Source organism: Podarcis cretensis (genome assembly GCF_951804945.1).
Source record: "Podarcis cretensis genome assembly, chromosome: 8".
NCBI lineage: Eukaryota > Metazoa > Chordata > Lepidosauria > Squamata > Lacertidae > Podarcis > Podarcis cretensis.
In genome coordinates this window covers 13,123,125-13,148,304 of record NC_137177.1, presented here as the reverse complement: position 1 = coordinate 13,148,304, position 25,180 = coordinate 13,123,125, and the positions used below count along the sequence as shown (strand labels likewise).

Genomic DNA, 25,180 nt, shown 5'->3' with positions numbered 1-25,180 from the left:
CCCAGAGCTTCAGCTCTAGATATTTTGGTCTGAACTGGAGAGAGAGTTTGAGTGGGGGGAGGGCCTGTGTAGGCTTACACAAAATGTAAATGCTACTCTTCACACAATAGAGGATAACTTTTTCTGATATCCCAATATTCTGACTCCACTCGTTTGGCTCCAAGGTCCCCTTTTTGGCCTTAGGCAGGGGTGTGATGTACCACCTGCAACCCCCTCTCCTGAGTGCTGTGGAGAGGCATGCAGGGGCTGCATTTGGCCCCCAGGACACAGGTTATCCACCCCTAGTCTCTCCATTCTTTCTCTCTTTCTCTCTTCAGTCCTGAGATGAAAATAGTTCCTGGCAAACTCAAAACCATGGGATGGAATTGTGATTGTTTTTAAAATGTTCTGATCTATTTCCACTTTGTTTTAAAATTCAGTAAATAATAATATAAATCAGATGTCCAGATTTTAAGATGTACTGTACCAGGCCTATGCCAAACTCAGGATATCCTCAGGATTCAATTTTATCTCCTATGCTTCTTAACATATACATAAACCTCAGAGTGGGGACATTGGTTCTAAAGTTTTAAATGTAATGTACATAAAATGTTATGTTTCAATGCCTTTAAAATGTCATGATGAGAAGTCAGTCTACTGCAAAATGCATGACTCATCTCATGACTTAGATTTCATACAGTCCTACTGTTAACCTGACCAAGATGATCAAGGGTCTGGAAACCCTTGAGGGAGTTTGGTATGTTTAGCCTGGAAAAGAGGTGACTGAGAACAGACATGATAGCCATTTTCAAATATCTAAATGGCTGTCATGTGGAAGATGGAGCAAGCTTGTTTTCTCCAAAGGGTAGGAACTGAACCAATGGATCAACACCACTGCCTCTGGAAGGCAGGAACCTTATGGCTTGAGTACTTCCTACTCCTTCCTACTCTCAAGTTGCCTTTTCCACACTGCAATTCCCTTTCCCTGAAATCATTTCCTTGGAAAGTAGCAAGTGGGCTATCAGCACACTTATCCACTATCAGTTGTCTTGGATCATTAAGAATGGAAAACAATTCTTCCAAATCCATATCCTCCTGTCTCTTCATCCACTGATGGTTAGAGGAATCTTCTGCAGCCACCTCAGTGTATCATGAGGTTGGCAACTACTGACCTAGCTCCACTGGCCCAAAATGGGTGTCCAAGGTGAGCGCGTGGAATTGATTTTGCAGCCCCAGTGACACAGCATGGTTCCTGAAAGTCTTGCTTCACATTCCTCTAGGGCAGGAGCCTGCAACCTTTAAGACAAAAAGAGCCACTTGGACCCGTTTCCGAAGAAAAAAAAACTGGGAGCCGCAAAACTCGTCATTATAAAAATAACTTTTTTGTCTTTTTTTATTATTTCTTTGTTTGACCCCTCAGAATTACTCCTCCTCATAGAAATAAACGTTAAATTAACAAGTTACCTTTTTTTGTGTGTGTGTTCTTCACTCCCCTTCAAAACAGTGACCAGCGTACATGCCCCCTTTCAATGCAGTGACCAGCGTACATGCCCCTTACAATGTAGCGGGCGGGCAGGCGGGCGGGAAGGTGATGTCGGAGCCGCGGCAAAGGTGTAAAAGAGCCACATGCGGCTCCGGAGCCATGGGTTGCAGACCCCTGCTCTAGGGGTTTGTCTCCTGTCATGGGGGAATATTCCACCTCTGTAGGGGGCACCCAAATTCCGCATCTAGCCCTGTAGGAACCTTCAGAACCTGCATCTTTCGATGAACTTATTGGAAGACTGTGGGTCATGAAGGTGGGGCGTGTGTGTGTGTTTATTTGAATTCAACAGTGCTTAGTTTGTTGATGTTTTTAATATTGTTTTGTGGATTATGAGTGCTGTAGTGCTTTGTGAATCTAATAATATGACCTTTGTTCTGGTTGTGCTGCGTCATTTTTTTAGTTATTTTGTTAACAATGTTTTAGAGACGGTTGTTGCTTTTGTTATGTTTAGTAGTTGTTTTACTGATCATTGTCAATTATACCAACTGATTAATGCTCTAATTGTGATGTTCTGTTAGGTTACTGTTATTTATTGTTTGTTTGTAAGCCACTTTGTGACTCATGTGAAAAGCAGCATGCTGTTCCAAGTGTGGCTAGGCAGCCCTGAACTTGCTGCATCTTCTTTTCCAGCACAGCAGCCTTTTTGCACTTGCAGTTCGGCTGATGCAATATGATGCCATATGTGGCAATCTGGAGTTTGAAATACAGTGAAGTACATTGTTGGCAATGAAATTATGTACACAATGCATACTGGGTCATTTATATGTGACCATCTTTGTATCTCTGAAACAGGAGCCAATTGGCAAATTTATTGTTGCTTTTGTACCTCAAAATTAGAAAAAAAATGCTATTTTCATTTCAGAGGCATTTTGTGTGTTTATATTGTATAAATATATAACTCAAAACGCCAGAGCAGCTTCGTCACGCTGGCCACATGACCTGGAAGTGTCTACGGACAGCGCTGGCCCCCGGCCTCTTAAGTGAGATGGGCGCACAACCCTAGAGTCGGACACGACTGGCCCGTACGGGCAGGGGTACCTTTACCTTTACCTTTACCCCTGCACTTAAGTATTACCAACTTATTTTAAAGAGCAAGTGACCATATTCTTTATGCCAAGTGGATTTAATGGGGCCGAGGACATCTAGCACTCGAGTCACTGTGCATTTTATTAATGTACCACAAAGGAAACTGTGGAAAGACACCCCTCTCCCCTTTCACAAAATTTCATGCGGCTGACTCTCAGGGAAATCTGGCTAAATTGCCTGGGCTTCTGGAAATCTAATCCCATTTCAGCACTGAGCTTTGAATTCTAGTGTGACCTGATGGCACTCATTTCCCCTCATCCAGGGTAGTGAAATTGAGGTTGGCACAGCTTAGGAGACACGTGTCTTTGGAGTTCTTGGGATGGGGAAGAGATTTAATTTGTTTTCCACACTGTGCTTTAAATTATGGTATAGTGCTATTAGAATTCTAGCAATTTGTGTCACTGTGCTGAACCTGTTGTTCCTGGGTGTTGGCAAAGTGCTCCTATACTTTCCTCCAATTAACACTGTTCATGCATCAATTCCCTCTCAAACTCCTTCCTGGCCCTTCAGCTTTCTAGAATGATGAAGACCAGGCGTAGGCAAATATGGCCCTCCAGATGTTTTGGGACTACAATTCCCATCATCCCTGACCACTGGTCCTGTTAGCTAGGGGTGATGGGAGTTGCAGTCCCAAAACATGTGTAGGGCTGAATTTGCCTATGCCTGATGAAGAAAACTCCTGATCACCTAAATAAATAAACAAATAAATACAGTGGTGCCTCGCAAGACGAAATTAATCCGTTCCGTGAGGCTCTTCGTATAGCGGTTTTTTCGTCTTGCGAAGCAAGCCCATTGACAGCTTAGCGGATTAGCGCTATTAGCGGTTTAGCGGCTTTTAGCGATCAGCTGTTAAGCGGCTTATCAGCGGATTAGCTGATAAGCGGCTTAGCGGCTTAGGAAAAGGGGGGGAAAGGGGGAAAAACCCGCAGGAACTCGCAAGACATTTTCGTCTTGCAAAGCAAGCCCATAGGGAAATTCGTTTTGCGAAGCGCCTCCAGAACGGAAAACCCTTTCGTCTAGTGGGTTTTCCGTCTTGCGAGGCGTTTGTCTTGCGGGGCACCACTGTAAGGGGAAAAACGTGCACCCAACCCCTGGGACCATTTCATTGTGACTATCTGACCTCCCAAAATTTCAACACCACTTGCAATGGTTTGACCCCTTTCCATTTCAACAGTACAAATTTTACAAACACCTTCCATATTTCCTCAAAATTATTTCTTCTGCATATTCCCCGCTTTACCTTAATAGCACAAAATAGAAAAACCCCTGCAATTCTTTTTCCAACCACACTGTATCACTATATTTCATCCTTATTCTCTTGCTCTGCCTTCTCACACTGTGCTTTCCCCTTATCTGTTGCTTTGATTTCTTATTTTCTGTTTTCTCCCATTGACTGAAGCTTATTCACAAAGTTTCCCAGGCTATAGCAAAAGAGAAAATGAAATAAGAAAGCCTTTAATTCCAACTTTTCCATTTCTTTCTTTTTTTAACTCAAACAAAAGTTTTTAAAGACTCATTTTTCCTTCCCAAAAACCATATCTCTCAAGAGTGTGTCTCCTTCTTCAGCCTCTTCAAAAGGACCTTGTATTATCCACTTATATATGTTCATTAAAATAAAAATATAAAAAACAAAATAAAGGTTTAGGGTCTTTCAAACCAAGTCTCCTTTCCCCCTTCCTTCATCTTCTTCCAAAAGCTCACCCATTATTCCGTATCTAAAGAATAGAAAATTACATTGCCGGCAATCTATATCTAGTGTCTGTCAGATCCAAATAAATAAATAAATAATAAATAAATAGCCATCCGTTTGATGTCCTTTGCCTGAGCCTTTCCCGATCTTATTTTAACTGCTTAGAAACAAATTAAATCCAAGCCCACAGTGTCTGTCTCTTTTAGGCCATAAAAAGAAACAAAGGAAATGAAAAACAATCCTTAATCTAAAACCACCAGATTTTGCTTATTTGGGATATAAAGGGAGAATGCAAGCTGCAGAAAAATTCCTGTGGCTGAGCTATGGCCATCAAAGAACAATATATGGCAATTGAGGGACATGAACAATGCAACTCCTTCCCTCTGCCCTGAGACTAGGGATTTGGAAGGTTGCCAGGGATTTGGAAGGTGCCCATGGAACAAGGGTGGCTGGAAGGAAGAAGGAGGAAGAAGAATTGAGATCCTCTATGAGCAGGCTGCTAGAAGGCTGCCCACACTACTGTGGGGTACAATGCCACCTTAAAAGGCCTATGAAGGTCTAAATAGGCAAAGAAACCATATTTCTTAAAGCCACAACATTCTCTGATACGTCTCAGTTCTCCAAAGGAGCACAAACCTTGTGTGAGTGCCTGGAATGCCCTGGGCTCTTGCCACCCGACTTTTGTAACCATACCCATTTCTTCCCTCTGCAAAGACTGCCCTTCACCACCATCCCCAACACCATCAAAGACTCTTTATTTGGCAAATTCTTCATGTGCCCCCTCCATGAGAGGTCCAGAGGGCTTCAACATGAGAAAAAGAGCTTATTCTTTATTTGACAAATACAGACACAGAACACAGTTTTATTTGCCATACCATTTTATTGTGATCATGATCAAGAGAAGTTTAAGCATACACTGTAATATCATGAGGAAGAGTACCCAAGCCCCACTTTTCTACTTTAGCTTTTCCATCCCTGCATCCCATTCACCCTACACTAATGCCAAATAGGGGACTCTGCAGACCTGTGAACCCCACTTTCTCTGCACTCCCAATATCAGGTAAGCAACTTCCTCCTTCACTGTGGCTGCAAATCATGGATGTCAAAGGGGAAGACTTTGCTATCTTCTAATTACTCATCAAGGTTGGACTTCTAGGTTGGTGGTGCTGCAGTATGACAGCATTGTGCTTGGTTGATTCTGTCAAAAGTGTAATCATAAGTCACTGATGTCCTTGCCAGCCTGCAAAAATCCCGTGTTGCACAGCCTTTGAAAGCCATATGAGAATGATGAAAGCCATCTAATAAAGAGAAAAAAGCATAGTCATACAAATCCTTGGGTAATACCAAGGTCACAGGGTGCAGGAGACAGAATGGGAACATTTTAATCATTATAAACTGTATTGTGCATATAGAAACATGTTTAAGTCACATCCTAATACCATACTGATGTTTAAATAAATAAATAAAAGTCAACTTTGTTCTTATGTAGCAGGGGCCCAACCCACATGGATATGGAATTCCAAATCCATGGCTGGCTTTAAGTTTTTGGTTTTTTTTTAAGGCTCTTTAAATTTCTCTCTCTGTGTGTGTGTGTGTGTATGTATATATATATGTGGGTGTGTGCTTGTAATTTAACAAACAGATTATTTGTCTCTTTCACATATACATGTACACACCAGAGGCAGAAGCACATAGTCTCATCCAGGCGCCCCATGGGACACAGAAGTCGTTTAACTGGCTATGAGCCGCCCCAGAACAGAACAACCCGCTTGGTGAGTTCCTGCACCGCACTGTGGCACGTCACGTCACAGCACAGGGACTGGCTTCCGCGGTGTTGGAAATCACGCACGCAGATGCCAGAAATTGTGTCTTCACATGTGCAGACTTGCGAGGATGCTGGAAATTGCATCTGCGCATGTGCAGACTCAGGCAAATGACAGAGATCGCAGGTGGGCACGCTCATGCGCACTCGCTATCCAACCCATGGAGGGGCTCCGTGGGACTGATCCAGCCCAGGCAAGGTAAATCTTGCCAACACCTAGTCTCATCCATATAGGTAAAGATGGTCATGGACCCCTGGACGGTTCAGTCCAGTAAAAGGCAACTGTGAGGTTTTGGCGCTTATCTCGCTTTCAGGCTGAGGGAGCTGGCATTTGTCCACAGACAGCTTTCTGGGTCATGAGGCCAGCATGACTAAACTGCTTCTGGTGCAACAGGACACCATGACGGAAGCCAGAGCACACAGCAACAACATTTACCTTCCCACTGCAGCAATATTTATCTACTCACACTGGAGTGCTTTTGAACTGCTAGGTTGGCAGGAGCTAGGACAGAGCAATGAGAGCTCAACCCATCACACAGATTCCAACCACTGACCTACCAATCGGCAAACCCAAGAGGTTCAGTGGTTTAGACCACAGCACCACCCGCTCACATTATATGCAAAGCAAAGGCTATTGGAATGCTAATATTTTTTTTTGGGGGGGGAACTCCCCTTCCCGTACACATACTATATGTTTTCTGGCAGGAAGCCACAGACTGAATGAGACAGCAACCCACCCACACAGCTTAGCAAACTGTGTCCACCTCCCACCTCTGACTCAATGGTTAACCACAGTACTTACAGTTAGCCATCACAAACTCTATGCACAGATTCTCTTCACCTCTACACCTGACAGTCTCTGAGTCCTGACAATCTTCAAAGCTGGAAGAAATGCAGCCTGGGCACACCAAACCATTGTAGGGCGGATCCGACTCTGCCAAAAGCAACCATTAGAATCAACACATGAATCCAGACCAGATGTCTCTATTTTAATTCCTAGGCTCCAGTTGTCTAATCCTATGAGATATGTGCAGTGTTTCCACTGCATTCTGCTTCTAGAACCATTCACTGATGCAATGCAGTTGAAGAGTCTGGCAACCAGTTGATGAAGAAAATGGAGCAATTTTAGTTGCTGCTGTCCTGAGATAGACTGGAGAGACTCTACCGACACTATGGGTGAATTTTACTCTTGAGAGGAGAGCTGGACTTACTGTAGGAGGTGACAAAGAAACCTCTTGGCATCAACAACTTGGCAAGATTGTTGTGGGAAGCTGAGATTTACCAGGTTGTAAGGCTAGGTGAGAAAATGAACGCTCCCAGAAGATAACTGAAGATGGTCTGTCATACGGGGAGAGAGATTAGGAGCTACTTTTGCACTTATTTTCTCTCACTCTCTTTCTCTCTTCTCTTTCATGCTGTTGATAAATAAGTGTTATGTTTAATAGTTGCATCTGAGCTGAATGGATAATAATTTTTCTTTTTTGATTGGAATGAGATGTGGAGATTATTACCTGGCTGTCAAAGTGAATAAGTTGAAAAGCTGCTCTTTATGCGTTATATATTATGTACTATATTCCATTATGTATTATTACACATGACTTAATACTCTGAGTTATATTTATGAATATAATGTTATGAAGGTATACTATGTTGTTTACTTTGTTGCTGTGTTGTAAACTGTCCTGTGACCTATTGATGAAGGGCAGTATATAAATTTCTCAAATAAATAAATTTTGTTTTCATGTTGTATTTATTATATTTATATACCACTCAATACATAAAACCGTCTCTCTTTCTCTCTCTCTCTCTCTCTCTCTCTCTCTCTCTCTCTCTCTGTGTGTGTGTGTGTGTTTAAAGGACCCCTGGACAGTTAGGTCCAGTTGAATTTGCACAAAAACACTGTTTACCTTTCCATCCCAGTGGTAGCAATTTATCTACTTTTTGCTGGAATGCTTTGTAACTGCTAGGTTAGCAAGAGCTGTGATAAAGCAACGGGAGCTCATTCCATCGCATGGATTTGAGGTGCTGACCCTACGATCCAAGAGGCTCAGTGGATTAGACCACAGTGCCATCCATCTCTCTCTCTCTCTCTCTCTCTCTCTCTCTCTCTGTGTGTGTGTGTGTGTGTGTGCGTGAAACTGAGTAACCACAATAAAATAAAATGCAGTTTTCAATGTAACTACAATACATTGCAATGATATTACAGTGGTACCCCGGGTTAAGAACTTAATTTGTTCTGAAAGTCTGTTCTTAACCTGAAACTGTTCTTAACCTGAGGTACCACTTTAGCTAATAGGGCCTCTCTCTGACACTGCGTCTCCGCCTTGCAATTTCTGTTCTCATCCTGAAGCAAAGTTCTTAACCCGAGGTACTATTTCCGCGATAGCGGAGTCTGTAAGCTGAAGTGTTTGTAACATGAAGTGTCTGTAACCTGAGGTACCACTGTATTTTAAAAAACACAGCAACACATTTTGAAATATCTTTAGAGTCAGGGACCCCCTCCTTCATTCACTACACACCACAGCCTAATCCTGATTTACATATGCACAAATGATAATATTTATATGACTCATCCCTGTCTTTTCAGCTAATACATACAAAACACATCACCCATCCAGTCATTCCAGTATCTCTATCTCAATCAGTCACCAACCACTAACTCCACTCACTCCTTCCCCTCAGGAAAAAAAAGTATGGATGGCAGCTAATGGATTGAGGTTGAATGTCAACAAGATAGAAGTACTGTTTCTGGGGGACAGAGGGTGGACATGTATGGGGGCTCCGTGGTCCTAAATGGAGTAACTATGCCCCTGAAGGACCAGGTGCATGGCCTGGGCCTCATTCTGGACTCACAGCTGTCCATGGAGGCACAAGTTAATTCTGTGTCCAGGGCAGCTGTTTACCAGATCCATTTCTTAGGCAGGCTGAGACCCTGTCTGCCTGTATACTCTCCTGCCAGAGGGGTGCATGCTCTGGTTATCTCCCCCTTGGACTACTGCAGCACACTATGTGGGGCTGATGGATTGGTGAGTGGGAGCAGCCAATGGACAGAAATTGTGGACAGAAGGACGGAGAGCACTGGATTCCTGCCAGCTCTTCTAGGGCCCGGAGGAGCTGGAGGGGGTCCTTTTGATCTTGGAGGAATTCAAATAATTCTCACATAATATAGAGCCGGGAAGCATGCCCCATAATACAGCATTTTATACAAACATATGCAGATATCAGCTCATTAAGAGGCATCAGAGAGAATTTGTTGACTTGCCATTTATAAACCCTATTTTTGGAACAAAGCCTGTTGCCATTAATGAGAACTTGACAGTCAAAGGAGAGATAAGAGGACTGAATACCAAAATAATTGGACAGAGAAGGAGATGAATAAAAAAAATGTCTGCTGTGTGTTAACAATACAAAAACTTTGCTACAGAAGATGTGAGCCACAGAAACGACTGATTAGACTGAGAATCAGGATGAATAATATTAGTTTTGAATTTGGAAAAAAAGCCGAAACATGAGAGACATGAATGAGGATGGATATCTCTAGACAACTAGAACATGGGAATTCCCCAAAATTATTTATTATTGGAATATATAAATGGTGGTATTGTTATTATTGTAATATGCATTGATTTGATTTAATTTGTCATTAATTGGAAGATTGTTATTGAAAATGAATAAAAAAATTAACACAAACACTGGCTCCCAGTATGTTTCTGGGCATAATTCAAAGTCTTGATGCTGGCCTTTAAAGCTATAATAATAATAATAATAATAATAATAATAATAATAAATTTTATTTATATCCCGCCCTCCCCAACCGAAGCCGGGCTCAGGGCGGCTAACAACACTAAAACAGTACAACATTATAAAACATTATAAAAATTAATTAAAATCAAAATTGATGGCAACCATAAACTAAAGTTTTGTAAAGATTGCCAGAGGAGGGAGTCAGGCTGCGCCCTGACCAAAGGCCAGGTGGAACAGCTCTGTCTTGCAGGCCCTGCAGAAAGATGTCAAGTCCTGCAGGGCCCTTGTCTCTTGTGACAGAGCGTTCCACCAGGTTGGAGCCGCAGCCGAAAAAGCCCTGGCTCTAGTTGAGGCCAGCCTAACCTCTCTGTGGCCTGGGACCTTCAAGGTGTTTTTATTTGAAGACCGTAAGTTCCTCTGTGGGGCATACCAGGAGAGACGGTCCCGTAGGTACGAGGGCCCTAGGCCGTATAGGGCTTTGAAGGTTAAAACCAGCACCTTAAACCTGATCCTGTACTCCACCGGGAGCCAGTGCAGCTGGTATAGCACCGGATGAATGTGATCTCTAAGCGAAGACCCCGTAAGGAGTCTCGCTGCGGCATTCTGCACCCGCTGGAGTTTCTGGGTCAGTCTCAAGGGCAGCCCCACGTAGAGCGAGTTACAATAATCCAGTCTGGAGGTGACCGTCGCGTGGATCACAGTGGCTAGGTCAGGGCGAGAGAGGTAAGGAGCCAACTGCTTAGCTTGGCGGAGATGAAAAAATGCCGCCTTTGTTATAGCTGCAATCTGCGCCTCCATGGAGAGGGAGGTATCGAAGATTACACCCAAACTCTTCACGAACGGTGCTGGCACTAATTGCACCCCCGCAAGAGATGGGAGTTGCCCCCTCAGTCCCATGTCGTCCCGTCCCAGCCAGAGGACCTCTGTCTTCGAAGGATTTAACTTCAACCGGCTCCCATGTAACCATCCAGCCACAGCCTCCAAGCATCTGATCAGTGTGTCTGGGGCCGAGTCCGGGTGGCCGTCCATCAACAGATAGAGTTGGGTGTCATCAGCATACTGATGGCAGCCCAGCCCAAAACTCCGGACAAGCTGGGTGAGGGGGCGCATAAAGATGTTAAAAAGCATCGGGGAGAGTATTGCACCCTGGGGCACACCACACACCAAGGAGTGGCGGGATGACAATTCCCCACCAAGCACCACCCTCTGTCCCCGACCAGAGAGAAACGAGCGCAGCAAGGCAGTGGTCCAGGAGTTCGTGATCGACCATGTCGAAGGCTGCTGACAGGTCTAGAAGAATCAGCAGCCCCGACCCGCCTCGATCCAGCTGCCTGCGGAGATCATCTGTTAGGGCGACCAGAGCCGTCTCGGTCCCATGACCAGCGCAGAAGCCGGACTGGAATGAATCCAGAGCCGATGTTTCATCCAGAAACCTATCAAGCTGTTCAGCAACTGCTCTCTCAATCACCTTACCCAGGAATGGAAGATTCAAAACCGGGCGGTAATTGAATAGATCTAAGGGATCTAATGATGTTTTCTTTAAGAGCGGGCGCACCACTGCCTCCTTCAGTTCCCCTGGGAATGTCCCGGTGCCAAGGGACAGATTGATGATATCCCCCAGGGGGGCCCGCACCTCGTCTGGACACGCTCTAATCAGCCAGGACGGGCACGGGTCGAGAGGACAAGTGGTGGGCTTTCCAGCTCGGAGGAGTCTGTCCACATCGGCTGGGGATATCCAGTCAAAGTGGTCCAATACTGAACCCGAGGACAGTCGAGGGGCCTCCAGTTCCTTTATTGTATCCAAATTGGCAGGGAGGTCATGGCGGAGCAACAAGACCTTCTCCGCAAAAAAGCTCGCAAATGCCTCACAGCTGTGTGTCAAATTGTTATTTAAATTTGGCTGTCCTTCGAGGGACGTTAAAGACCGAATTATACTAAATAATTGCGCCGGGCGAGAGCTAGCAGATGCAATGGAGGCCGAGAAGTAGGACTTCTTAGCGGCCTTCACTGCCATCTCGTAGGTTTTCATAAAAACCCTATAAGATGTTCTTGAAGCTCCGTCACGGGCACCCCGCCATACTCGCTCTAGCCGTCTGAGGTCCTGCTTCATTTTCCGGAGCTCCTCGGTAAACCAGGGAGCCCGGTTTCTGCGGGGTCGCAGAGGGCGCTTAGGTGCGATCTCATTGATGGCTGCCAGGAGCTGGGTATTCCAGGCCTCAACAAGCTCAGTCAATGAGTCACCAGGGGGAGAAAGGTCCCGCAAGGCTTGACGGAATCTATCAGGGTCCATCAGCCTCTGCGGGCGGGCCCAAATTGGCTCGCCACCCAAGCAGGGTGGGGATGGAACGTCAATCCTGGCTTTCAGAGCATAGTGATCAGACCATGGCACCTTCATCGAAGGAAACATGATCACATCTATACCGACGCCAAAGATCAAATTCCGCGTGTGGCCTGCTTGATGTGTGGGGCGCGAAACAAACTGGGAGAGCCCTAGTGTCACCATGAAAGACACCAGGTCCAGAGCCTGTGAGGAGGGAGTGGCATCAGCATGGATGTTGAAGTCCCCCAATACCAATAGGTTAGGGAACTCCAAGGCCCAGCCGGCCACCGCCTCCAGCAGGCCTGACAGGGTGGCTGCTGGTGCGCTAGGTGGCCAGTACATCAGCCAGACAGCCAAGCTCACCTCGGAGCCCCACACTAGGCCAACACATTCAATGCCGGGGATCGATGGCGATGGTAGAGCCCTGAAAGAACAATCTTCCCGGATTAATAACGCCACCCCTCCCCCCCGGCCCACAGTCCGTGACTGGTGGAGGACGGAGAAACCCGGGGGCGCCATCTCTCGTAAGGTAACAGTATCCCCTTCGCGCACCCAGGTCTCAGTCACACATGCCAGGTCAACCCCCTGCGAGGTGAAGAAATCTCGCAGGGTGGCGGTTTTGTTGCCTATAGACCTGGCATTGCACAACACCAGTGACGGAGGTGAGTAATCCTTGCTCACCCTACCCTTGTCTCTCGGGATGGGGCGCAGATTGGAAGGGGTACGAGCATATCCGTATCTCGATCCCCTTCGCCTATGACATCTGCCCCCACCGCCATACCTCCCTCGCCCCTCCACAGTAGGAATCCCAAGCCTCATACTCGCCTCCATTTACAGAATATAAAAGCAAACAAACAAAAAACAATTACACCAAAACAAAACAATCCCCACCCCATTCAACAACCACCCCACCCCAACCCAAAATAAACCAAAACAAATAAAATACATGGATAAAAACCACCGCTTATGGTGGTACAACAAAGCAAAAAATAAAAACAGTTTAAAACATATAAAAACACTTCCAACAACCGCTGCAGCAGCACTAGTGTCCCCAAAGCTGTGGCAGTGGTGAGTGTGGGCCCCGCCCCCTGGCCTGGTGGAGAATGGGCTTGCAAGGGGAAACGCACGGCAAAGCGGCAGCAGCAATGTTCCGAGGCCTCCTTGGAGCCTTATATGCTGAGGTGGAGTCTGGGGCCCGCCCCCAGGCCCAAGGTGGAGAATGGGCTTGCAGGGGGAGCGGTCCTCCCCAAGACTCACTGGCAAAGCGGCAGCAGCCACAAACCAGTATACCTGAAGAAGCATCTCTACCCCCATCATTCAGACTGGACACTGAGGTTCAGTTCCAACGGCTTTCTGGTGGCTCCTTCACTGCAATAAGTGAGGTTGTGGGGAAGCAGGCAGAGGGGCCTTCTTGGTAGTGGTGCCCACCCTGTGGAATGCTCTCCTATCAGACGTCATGGAGATAAGTAACTAAACAACCTTTAGAAGACATCTAAAGACAGCTCTGTATTGGGAAGTTTTTAACATTTTATGTTTTATTATATTTTTGTTTAAGCTGGAAGCCACTACGTTTGGCTGGGACAACCCAGTCAGATGGGTGGGGTACAAATATTATTAGTATTACAAACCCAAGGAGACATTGAAACTCATCATTTATTGAAATAGCCATTCTAATTACCACCCAAGACTCACAGAGATCTACTGTTCCCAACATCAAACAGGCGCTCTCATAAATTGACATCTCCCACCAAAGGATAGGTGGAGCTGCACACATCTGCTACCTGGTTCTCATCCTTTCCACCAAGGAGTGCACTCAGACAATTCAACCCACACAAGATGAACCCCCCCCCCTCCGCCGCAAAAACCCTTGGCAGAGGGCACCCTCAACCCAACCCCTCAGCAGTGCTGCTTTGTAGTTTTCTGGATGGCCATTAGTACCAACAGATGGTTCCCCTCACTTCCTCCTCGGATCTGCACAACATGATAACACCCAGGGTCAGCACGGCTATCAGGGAACAAGGAGGACATGTGTTCTTCTCTCTCTCTCTCTCTCTCTCTCTCTCTCTCTCTCTCTCATCCCCCAATTTATCCAGGGTGTTTTCTCCACATTCTCAGGGGTCGTCTGAAGCTCTTGATCAATCAACAGTTAACATAGGCTACCTGTTTTCTCCCATGCAAACTAGGAGAAGAATCTTGGTCTAGAACAGTAGCATTAGTCTATTCTATGGGTACCCAAGGATGAAACCTGAAACTGAAATGACGTTCATTCTCAGGGTATGTAGATTCAAAAGCATGCAGATATTTACCAGGTGCGGATTGGTTATTGCAGTAATCACCCTGACAGCAGTGGATTCTACGGCGGAAATATCTATCTTTTAGTGTAGTAAAGCTGTAATCCCCTGGGGTACAATCTGAAGTGCATCCCCACATTTCTGTTTCAAATATCATATCACCTGTGAGAGAGACAAAAAAAGAAAAAAAGAAAAGGGTACAATTCAAAACCAAAATTTTACAAACCAGCCCCCTAATAGTTGAAATTTATATGATGCTTCCTAATACAGTGTTACCTCGGGTTAAGTACTTAATTCATTCCGGAGGTCCGTTCTTAACCTGAAACTGTTCTTAACCTGAAGCACCACTTTAGCTAATGGGGCCTCCTGCTGCTGCCATGCCACTGGAGCACAATTTCTGTTCTCATCCTGAAGCAAAGTTCTTAACCCAAGGCACTATTTATTTGTTAGCAGAGTCTGTAACCTGAAGCATATGTAACCTGAAGCGTATGTAACCCAAGGTACCACTGTATACATATTGATGCAACAGAGAAGTCAGATAAATGCTGCTGAGTGACAACATCTTTACCCAAAAGAAAAGTGCCTAACCTGCTGATAACATAATATAGAATGTAAGGAGGGAGCTGTAGCCCAAGAAAGGAAAAGAGGTGGTAAGGGAACAACTAGCTATTTTAAGTCAATTCCAATCTCCAGCGCCCGATGAGCTGCACCCAATGATACTAAAGGAGTTTGTGGATGTAATAGAAATACAATTAAGAATCACCTAGCATATTACACTCTTTGCTTAAAACAGGCAAGTGATTCATGGGGGGAAAGGATGGGGCCCTGTGGCTATGGACTCTCTAGTCCAATTTTCAAACTATGGCATGACAGAGTTAGTTCATTCAAATCAAGATGCCCCAGAAACATTAAATTCCTGTTTTATGGTTACACTACAATATTATTTGTTGTTACAACATTGTTACAATATTTATTGCTGAGATACAGAAAAGAGAGTTGGTTTATCCTTTCTCAATATTGTTCCTACTTCCTGAAGAGCCCCAGCAGGTTGTATTATTTCCTGCTCTTTCCTTTTCCCTTTACTCTTTTCATTCCCTTGATTTCACCTCAATCTGGCTCTCACAAAATGAAAAATGTTCTGCAAGTAAGCCTTTGTGGGGAGATAGACAGACAGATGGATGATAGATAAATGTTTGTTCTTTTAAAAATAGATCTCTTGTGGCTTCATTTGATTTTAGAATGTATCTATCAGAGTTTGAAGATGTAAGCTGTCACCGGATTGTTGCACTTCTTGACATTTTGACGAGAGCACAGTCTTTGGTCATTTTGCATTCATACATGCACATCATCCATTATTATTATTATTATTCCCTGATAATCCAGGGCCCACACATTCAGCTTTGATTGGACTAAAAGGCTTTACACTCACCTAAATTATATCGAGTAAAATTTGAAATGCAGCTATCCTGTCCATTATGACAGACCTCTGGCACTCCCCTTCCACGGTAAATATACCAGTAACATTGATGCGACACATCTGGGAGGAAAGAGTAGGAAACAATCAGTGCCATGGGTTTCTCATTCCTTGAGAAATGACATCTACATATATTCACAGAGAGAAATCTGACCTTGATCTCAGCTGTTGGATGCAAACCACTATTAACAGACACGAGGAATCTTACTTATCTCAAGATTCCACATGTGTACACACACACACACACAAACACCATCTCGTCTATCTCTCTCACACACAAATATACACAGACACAGACAGATGCACAGCCTTATTCCCATTCACGCACATTTCCCTGCACCTCAACACATGGTGATAAGAAGATTCAAAACTCCCTCTCATAGTCCCAGTGTTGTTCTCAGTTCTTGCCATCACCAACCATTTGAGCAGTGACATTTTAGATAGGATTTCATAAGTCCTATCACACAATTCCATACACAGCCACATTATTGGTGCTGGTAAGTATGCTACCAACAGCCCAAAAAATAGCTCTTGGCTAGATGGGGAGGGCCTGGAGGTTATGGGAAGAAAGGTGCAGCAGGAGATGCTTCCCCATCTACCTTCCTACCCAAACATTGCCAGTTGCCAACACAGGGGTGGCAGGTAGGCAACCTGTTACAGGCTGCATGAGGTCTTCATGAACAGTGTATCAATCCCAAACAGGGTAGCCAGAACAGCACAGGAAGCGCAACTGTTTACCTTGAAGTCAAGCGGCACCTGAGATCCCTGTGTTTTATTCCACCCACTACCCATTTCTCCATTTGGTGTCACCAATCACTGCTTCAGGAAGAAAAAATATGAAAGAATCTGTCCCATTGTTGACCTGACCTCAAGTAACAGAAATACTCTCTACTAGTGTAATAGTCACCTTTACAAAATTTGCTACACCATCTGAATGTGAGGTATGTATGAGGTTCATGTGCATGATGCATGTTGGACACATTTGTGCCCCATTCTAAACTCCTAATACTCCACTCTTCTATTTACACTTGTTTTACTCTGAATGGCAAGAAATAATGACTCACTGCCTTGTGGTTGAGTTCAGTTGTTTGCAATTTGGAGCAGTCCCTTTATTCTGCTGGGCCACTGATTCCTTACGGCTGAAACTGAGTTGAGATTCTATGGGTCATTCACAAATCCTTGTGAATGAACCATAGTCTTCACTCTTTTTAACACTCAGAACCATGTTCGCTTGGCTCCTTTAATCCACCTCTAACCCATTCAACTCAACCAAGCTCCCAGTCAAAAGAAAATAAACATAAAAGCAGTGCTCCTTTCCAGACTTCAAAATGAGGTCTGTAACTTAGAACATGTAACTGAAGTTTGCTGGTCTTCTCCCCTCCCCAAAATTTAGAGTCCAGATTCTCAGATCCTCCTATTCTTATCCATATTTTCAGCTCCTTTTCTCTTCCAAAAACCTGTTTCAGTCTTTCCATTCTGACCCCTGCTAACATCCATCCAGATATGATTAAGAGAAACATTCCTACTCACCAGAAGAAACTAGGACAAAGAGAACGCACATACTCAGGAAAGCCTTCATAATGCCAGAGCGATCAAAAGCCAAGGAGCACTTGAAACGAACAACCAGGTGAGCTGTGGAAGAAGAAGCTGGCTTGGGGAAATTTATAGGCGAAGGAAAGGTGCCTGAGAATTCCAGCTGGGAAGGAGTGGTGGGATATTATGGAAACAGAGAGTGCATGCTGTCCCAGAAATCCTATTTTTTAAAATTGGAACACAAAGCTCCTTTTTGATTGTGGATGCAATCATTTTTAGGACTTCTGTGGCAGCCAGCCAGATGCCTCTTCCAGTCCTCATTGTTAGTTAACTGGAACTTTAAAGAAGTGAATTCCTTCCAGTCTTTCTCCAGCTCTGTTTTATCACAATGCCTGTGGAGCAAACATATTCCCAACAAGGAACAAAGTAATGAACAATTGGCATGTCACACACACATCTCTTTATCTTCCCAGCAATCAGGTGAACCTGGAACCTGCTTGTATCCATGGAACCACTCCTTTGCATTGTCAGTTTTGTACCTTCTCAGTATCTTTTTAAACATAGTCATGATGGCTACCTTCCTTCCAGTATGAGAGGCAGTAAGCCTCTTACTACCAGTTGCTGCAGATCACATGTGGAAGATGTGGTCCCCAAAGGGATGCGAACACAGCACCACTGCTTTCTGGGCCTACGGATCAATTTGTAAGTGAGGAGACCCAGAGATTTGTGTGTGTCAGACACTTCCTCTCCTAACAGGGGTGGCTGCCTGAGGCTCAGAAGAGAGAGAAAATAAAAGTTTCAGATCTCTGTGGTAGGGCTGATTGGGCCGATCTTACTCAGGGCTTGCTCTACAACAATGGCTCCAGCCTCGGATGAATTTTTTTTTTTTTTTTTTGGGGGGGGGTCCATGGACAATCACACATTCTAAAGAATAGCCCCCAGAGGAAGACAAACACCAGAGAAGCATGTGGGAGAGCAACTGAAAACAGGTTGGACAACACAACCCGAAGCTGCACAAGAGAAACATGCCTACATGATAGGAATGAACCAGTTTTCTGATTTGACTGACACAATGTTTAAGCAGGAAATACTTAAGTTCAGTCCTAAGTGGGGCCATCACTTAATACTGTTCCTGGCACACTCAATATTGTTGGATGGAAGTATGTTTTGAATTGTAATTGTTTTTAGAATGTATTAATCTGTTTCTACTTCATTTTTGTTTTTCAGTCTTATGCCTCTTTGCTGAGCTAGGCCCCTTGAGGAGGAAGGGTGGGATATAAATTCAATAAATAGTAATTTCGTGTTCAGACCTTTAAACCTTCCCTTTAAACAAATTCTGACAAGACTCAAATTTTGGTTTGGTTTTTGGCAGAATTTAGGCCACAACTTTATTTATTACAGCATGTGAGTGCTTGCATAGGCCCTGATTCGACTAGCTGCCTGCACCGTTGCAGGTAGCACTGACCCAGAGCACCAGCATAGGTCAGCCTAGGGTGAACATCCACATAGGTGGAAAGCTGGGAACAGGTTATGTCCACCAGCCAGATGTCCCCCTGGACTCTGGCATGGGCAAAACCCCCTCACTGGGTTGACCAAACCATTGAGTCCCTGGATTCCTTTAATAGAATACCCTTCACATAGGGAAGGTCAAGAGCGTATCCCTATCACCTGAACTAGAGCCTATCCTCCACACGAGCCCCGTGCTCGCTGACAACCACTCACACCTGTAACCAATCCCTTAACCCTGCTGACACGGAGGTCAGCCAAAAAAATCATTCCCAGTCACAGACTGATGAACCCCATCAAGCTTGTAAAGGGACGCATCACGGAAGGTAATGCCTGGGTGACAGCTCACCATCCCTGCCCAAGGCCAGAACTTTTTTGACCACTGTGCTCTGGGTGCTCATCTTGGCCCTCCCGGTGGCAGCTGGGCATTGGCTATCTTGCCACATGTCACTGCCATCAGTGACCAAATTTTGAGTCAAGGAAGAGCCTCCTTCAACTCTTGAAAGTCCTCCTGCAAGTGGGACCGCAAGCTCAGCCAGGGGCTTCCGCCAATTGCACCACCACCACCGCAGGCATGCCTCCGCAGACACCTTCGTCTGCACCATTGGGAGAATCCCCTCCCAAGGCATTCCTCATCTGGACACCCAGAAGACGCTCATGTGGTCAGGGAGCCCGAACCTGCATCCAAATTCAGACTCCGCCGCCCTCTTGCTGACCCAGTGGACAATGCTGTGCCCAACTATCCAGACGTGGAGGATAGGCAGACCTAGGAATGAACAAAATAACATTAGCAACTGCACCTCAACGCCACATCCGAACATAAGCCTTGTATGCTTCAGATTTCCAGCGGCCTAGGTCCTTAATCCTGTCAACGGACAGGCCCCAATGTGCAGCAGTGGTAGCTGCCCCAATACGAAAGGAATGAGGTGTGAACTCGCTGGCCGACAGGCGGCATGCTACGATAGCCTTACACATTAGAGCAGCAAATTGATGCCTCCTTAACAAGGATCCATCCTCATGAACCAGGAAGGGACCATCCCCAGGTGGGCGAAGTGACAATATTTATTGGCATCCTTGACTGCACAAGGGCCGGGCTTACCAGTGGCAGGCAGCCTCATCAAGGCTCCTCTACCTAACTGATCAGTTTTTGAATTGTGAATAGTGAGCACCAGATCAGCATCAGACAGCTGAATGTTCTGCAAAAACAAGCCCATAGGAGCCCCTCCACCTGCCGACTCCAGCACCACTTCACCCACACGCAGTGCACCAAAAAATGCAATTGGAAATGCTGCCAAAAAGAGTCTCACTTCATAAGTAGACCAGCAAGTTAGCCTCAGCATGTTGCGCATAGTGCAAATAATATCCAATGCTACCGGCTGTCTTCCTGGCACCCTAGGTGGCCACAATCTGGCCCAGCCCTCCAGAGCCTTGTGCACCACAAACTTTGCACAAGGGTCTCAGGCGTAAAGGGACTTATAGAAAAATGAAATGGCAGACGACTGAATTCAGATGGACTTCACAGTGCGACCCATAAAACGCAGGTGAGCCAAATACTGCAACACCTGCTGTGTAGAAGGTGACTCTGTGCTAGGACTAGTTGTGAGCTGCGCTCTGAAAGCTAAAAAGTCCATCCAAGCCTTCTTATAAGACCTCAAAGTAGAAGGAGAAATAGATGCCACCACTCCCTGGAAAACTAGCTGCTGCCAAGGTTCCAAAGTTGGACTGGGAAATATTCCAGAAGCTTCTGGGCACCTGGAGCCAGGGATCTGAAGCACTCCATCTGAAAACGGGATAGGGCATCAGCAATATCATTATTAGCACCAGGAATAAAACGTGCGGAAAACACAATATTAAACCCGAGGCATCGCAGCAGAAACGTGTGCAAGAGGGCAGAGACTCTGCCGGAGCGGGATGACTGCCTTGCCCACCACGGCCTGCTTATCTGACAAGAAACAGACCCACCGGTACTTGAACTCCTTAGTCCAGATGTGCACTGCTACTACAATGGGGAAAACCTCAAGAAAGGTTATATCACGGGTAACAGCAGTGTCTTGCCAATGCTCTGAGTGCACCAGCATCCGCGGAAATAAAGCCCCAAACCCAATGAGCCAGCAGTATCCGAATGGTCCTGAAAATCAAATTACAGATTCAAGCTATCCTGCCACAAGGATACACCATTGAACTCCCTCAGGAATTCCAGCCACATCTGGAGGTCTATCTTGACCTCCCTATGCAATCGCACCCGATGATGAGCAGAACGCAGGCCTGCGGTAAGCCTGGTCAGTGTGTCCAGGGCTGAGTCGGGGTGGCCGTCCATCAGCAGGTAGAGCTGAGTGTCATCAGTGTATTGGTGACAACCCAGCCCAAAGCTCCGGACAATCGGGGGGCCACCAGGTGGCACATTGGAAGATGGCCGACAATAACATCTCTCTGACCCACACGAGGTAATTAAGAGGCTGCTATGGGAAGTATGCAGCCTTCCCGCGCCCCCCCCCCCAAGGAGATGGGGGGACTGCCTTGCCAGCGGTGTCCATAGTGCACCCCCGGATTCAAAAGAAGGGGGTGCTGGTCACTTGGCACAAGCCCTCGGTGAAGTCAACTCTTCCTGATGCCGTCTCCAATCAGCGCCCGGGTTCGCTTTAGCTCGAAAATATAATTGGAAACATATAATTGGAAAGAAGCTAAAGCACATACATCAAGCGAAATTCGGGAGATAAGACTGCTGATTAATGGATCTCTGTGACCGGAGCGACGGATGGGACAAATAAATCAAGTGATGAATCACCATTAAGAGACTGGTATGTTTGGAGTGAAACGGAAGGGGGGTGGAGGAAAAAACTTTTCTTTTCTTTGCCTTATGTGAGTATTAATAACCCTCCACCCCAGAAAGAAGTTCGTTGCATTTTATTAATCACAAGCAGGAATTCAAGAACTGTGTGAAGTGAATTATAGATCAAAGAGATAATGAGTAAACAATGGCAAACGGAGGAAAGTTTTATGACGCAGTTTTAAATGATGTCTCGCTAAGACAGGCTTGTCTAAGAAAGACGGGGGGAGGAGGACCAGGATCATCGGAATGTGAATCATGACTGGAATGTGATCTAAACCTGGCAGAGCCCTCCTGATATACTTGGCAAGCCTGGAAAATTAAAGGACAGACCGAGGATAATTTTTTTATGGAAGTGTGGAATGGTGTCTGTCCCTAAATGATATGATTTATGGAGAGTGTAAAACCCACACAGAGGATGTTTGTTTCCAACCCGCTTGTGAAGATTATCAGAGATCGCAAAGAAAGGATTACATGATAACAACAAGAAGATGAAGAAAGTAATAAAGAGACTATCTGGACAGAACTGGATAGAACTGTTTAATTAAAGCAGCAACATAAGTGATGCTTGGACCCCCGTTTGGAGCTTGAAGTATGGGTACCCCCAACAAAATTTTAAAATTTGGCTGTATAATTTGGAACTAATGTGATTTGGAAATAATGTGATTTGATTGGCCTGTTAATAAAAATTATTATAAAAAAACCAAAAACAAAGCTCCGGACAATCTGGGCGAGGAGGTGCATAAAGATGTTGAAAACCATCGGGGAAAGGATTGCACCCTGCGGCACTCCACACACCAAGGAGTGGCGTGATGACATCTCCCTCCCTAGCGCCACCCTCTGTCCCCGACAGAGATGAAGGAGTGCAGCCATTGTCAGGCTGTGCCCTGAATCCCCACGTCCAGAAGATCATGATTGACCATGTCAAAGGCTGCTGACAAATCTAAAAGAATCAGCAGTCCCGACCCGCCTTGATCCAGTTGTCTACGGAGGTCATCTGTTAGGGCAACCAGAGCTGTCTTGGTCCCGAAACCAGGACGGAAACCGGACTGAAATGGATCTAAAGCTGATGTTTCCTCCAGAAACCTACCAAGCTGTTCAGCAACTGCTCTCTCAATTACCTTACCCAGATATTAAAGATTCGAAACTGGGCAGTAATTGGATAGATCTAGAGGATCTAATGAAGTTTTCTTTAAGAGCAGACACACCACTGCTTCCTTCAACTTCCCTGGGAACATCCCCGTGCCAAGGGACAAATTGATGATTTCAACCAGGGGTCCCGCACGATGTCTGGACATGCTCTAATCAGCCGAGGCGGGCACGGGTCAAGCAGAAAAGTGGTGGGCCTACTGGAGGCCCCTTGGCTGTCTTCAGGTCCATTGTTGGACCATTTCGATTGGATACTCCCCGCTGATGTGGACAGATATGGTCCAACAATGGACCTGAAGACAGTCAAGGGGCCTCCAGTTCTGTTACTGTATCCAAATTGGCAGGGAGGTCACAGCGGAGCAGCAGGACTTTCTCTGCAAAAAATCTCGCAAATGCCTCACAGCTATGAATCGAATTTGTGTTTAAATTTGGTTGTCCCCCTAAGGACATTATCAACCTGATTATTGTAAAAAGTTGTGCCAGGCGAGAGCTAGCGGATGCAATGGAAGCTGTGAAGTAAGATTTCTTAGCAGCTTTCATTGCAATCTCATAGGCTTTCATAAGCGTCCTATAAGACGTTCCTGAAGCTCCGTTGTGAGTCTGTCGCCATACCCGCTCTAGCCGTCTGAGGTCCACTTCATTTTCAGGAGCCCTTCAGTGAACCAAGGGGCCTGGTTTCAGCGGGGTCACAAAGGGTGCTTAGGTGCGATCTCATCTATGGCTGCCAAGAACTGGTTGTTCCAGTCCTTGACAAGGTCATCTAATGAGTCGCCAGGGGGAGCAGGGTCCCACATGATGGAATCTATCAGGATCCATCAGCCTCTGTGGGCAAGCCCAAAGCAGGGGAAGAGCGGGAAGTCAATCTTGGCTTTCAGAGCATAATGATCATACCATGGCACTTCCACGGCACTTCCATGGCACTTCCACGGGGGGGGGACATGATCACATGCCGGCACCAAAGATCAAATCCAGCGTGTGGTCTGCTTGATGAGTGGGGCCCAAAACAAACTGGGAGAGCCCTAGTGTAGCCATGGAAGGCACTAAGTCCAGAGCCCGGGGGGCAGCATCGGCATGGATGTTGAAGTCCTCCAAAACCAATAAGTTTGGGAACTCCAAGGCCCAGCCTGCCGCCACTTCCAGCAGGTCTGACAGGGTGGCTGCTGGTGTGCTGGGTGGTCGGTACACCAGCCAGACAGCCAAGCTCTCCTTGGTACCCCACACGAGACTGACACATTCAGTGACAGGGATTGATGGTGCTGGCAGAGCCCTGAAAGAACAATCCTCCCGGATTAACAATGCTAAGGAACCTGTTCTGTGAGTCAGGAGTGGAAGGTATAGTGATAAAGTGATTCAGATCCCATTTCCACCGCTTATTTCTGATAGGAGTAATAATATATTTCTGTTTGACCCCTTAGAACTTGTGCTCTGGAGTCCTTCAGGCTTCCATTGTATCCTCCTTGTTTTTACCATTTATTTGAAACTATGTCATAACGACAGTCAGGTATTTAGAGTAATGTGCCATCAGTATGCTGATTAAATTCAGTTCTGCCTGAAGCTCTTTCTCCATGCACCTCTCCTTTCACTGAACTGGTGTTATTAATTCCTATTTGTAAATCCCTCTCTTACCTTTGAATTTTGATGTGCGACAAAAAAACTTAATTTCACATATCCCCTCATGGAGTCTGAACTGGCAGTATCTGACCGGGAACAAGATCTTGAAGTCGTATTGGATAGAGGTTAATAAAGACCAGCTCTGTATACAGCAGTTGTGAAAAGGGCAAATTCCTTACCTAGGCTCACTGTGAGAGGAACTGAATAAAAAACGAAAGATATCACAATACCAGTATACAAATATTTGTTGTTTAATGCCAATAAAGTAGTTTGGATTGGATTATTTGCAATTAGTGTACTTGCAATATTGTGTACAGTTGCCTCCACCCAAAAAGGATATTGTAGAGTTGGAAAGGGTTCAGAAATGGGGAGTCATGATGCTGAAGGGGAAGGACTAACTCCCTGTGAGGAAAGATTACAAGATTTGGGGCATTTTAATTTAGAGGAAAGGCAAATTACAAGATGATAGAGGTGTATAAGATCATGATGCCTTAAACCTAGTGTTCACCTCTATGGATGTGGATGATCTAAGAAAAAGCAAAACAAAAGAAATACCATGGTTGGATCACTTCCTGGTGCAACTGGACTTCTCTATGACCCTTCCC

The 25,180-nt window shown here is 45.6% G+C and overlaps 1 protein-coding gene across 2 annotated transcripts in view; it reads right to left on the bottom strand.

Annotated features, from left to right (window-relative positions):
- LOC307221707 (phospholipase A2 inhibitor gamma subunit B-like) overlaps positions 1-17,742 on the bottom strand; it is a 49,170-nt gene extending 31,428 nt beyond the window's left edge. The window contains exons 1-5 of one of the 2 annotated variants that reach the window (XM_079986478.1): positions 17,480-17,742; positions 15,905-16,012; positions 14,491-14,637; positions 6,923-7,054; positions 5,251-5,596 (exon numbers count right to left, since the gene is read on the bottom strand). In XM_079986478.1, coding sequence (XP_079842604.1) covers positions 5,451-5,596; positions 6,923-7,054; positions 14,491-14,637; positions 15,905-16,012; positions 17,480-17,528 — 582 coding nt within the window. In that variant the 5' untranslated portion in view covers positions 17,529-17,742 and the 3' untranslated portion in view covers positions 5,251-5,450. Of the gene's footprint in view, positions 1-5,250; positions 5,597-6,922; positions 7,055-14,490; positions 14,638-15,904; positions 16,013-17,479 lie in introns of those variants that run through there. The other variant, XM_079986479.1, reaches the window with a different exon arrangement.
- Positions 17,743-25,180: the final 7,438 nt, after the last annotated feature.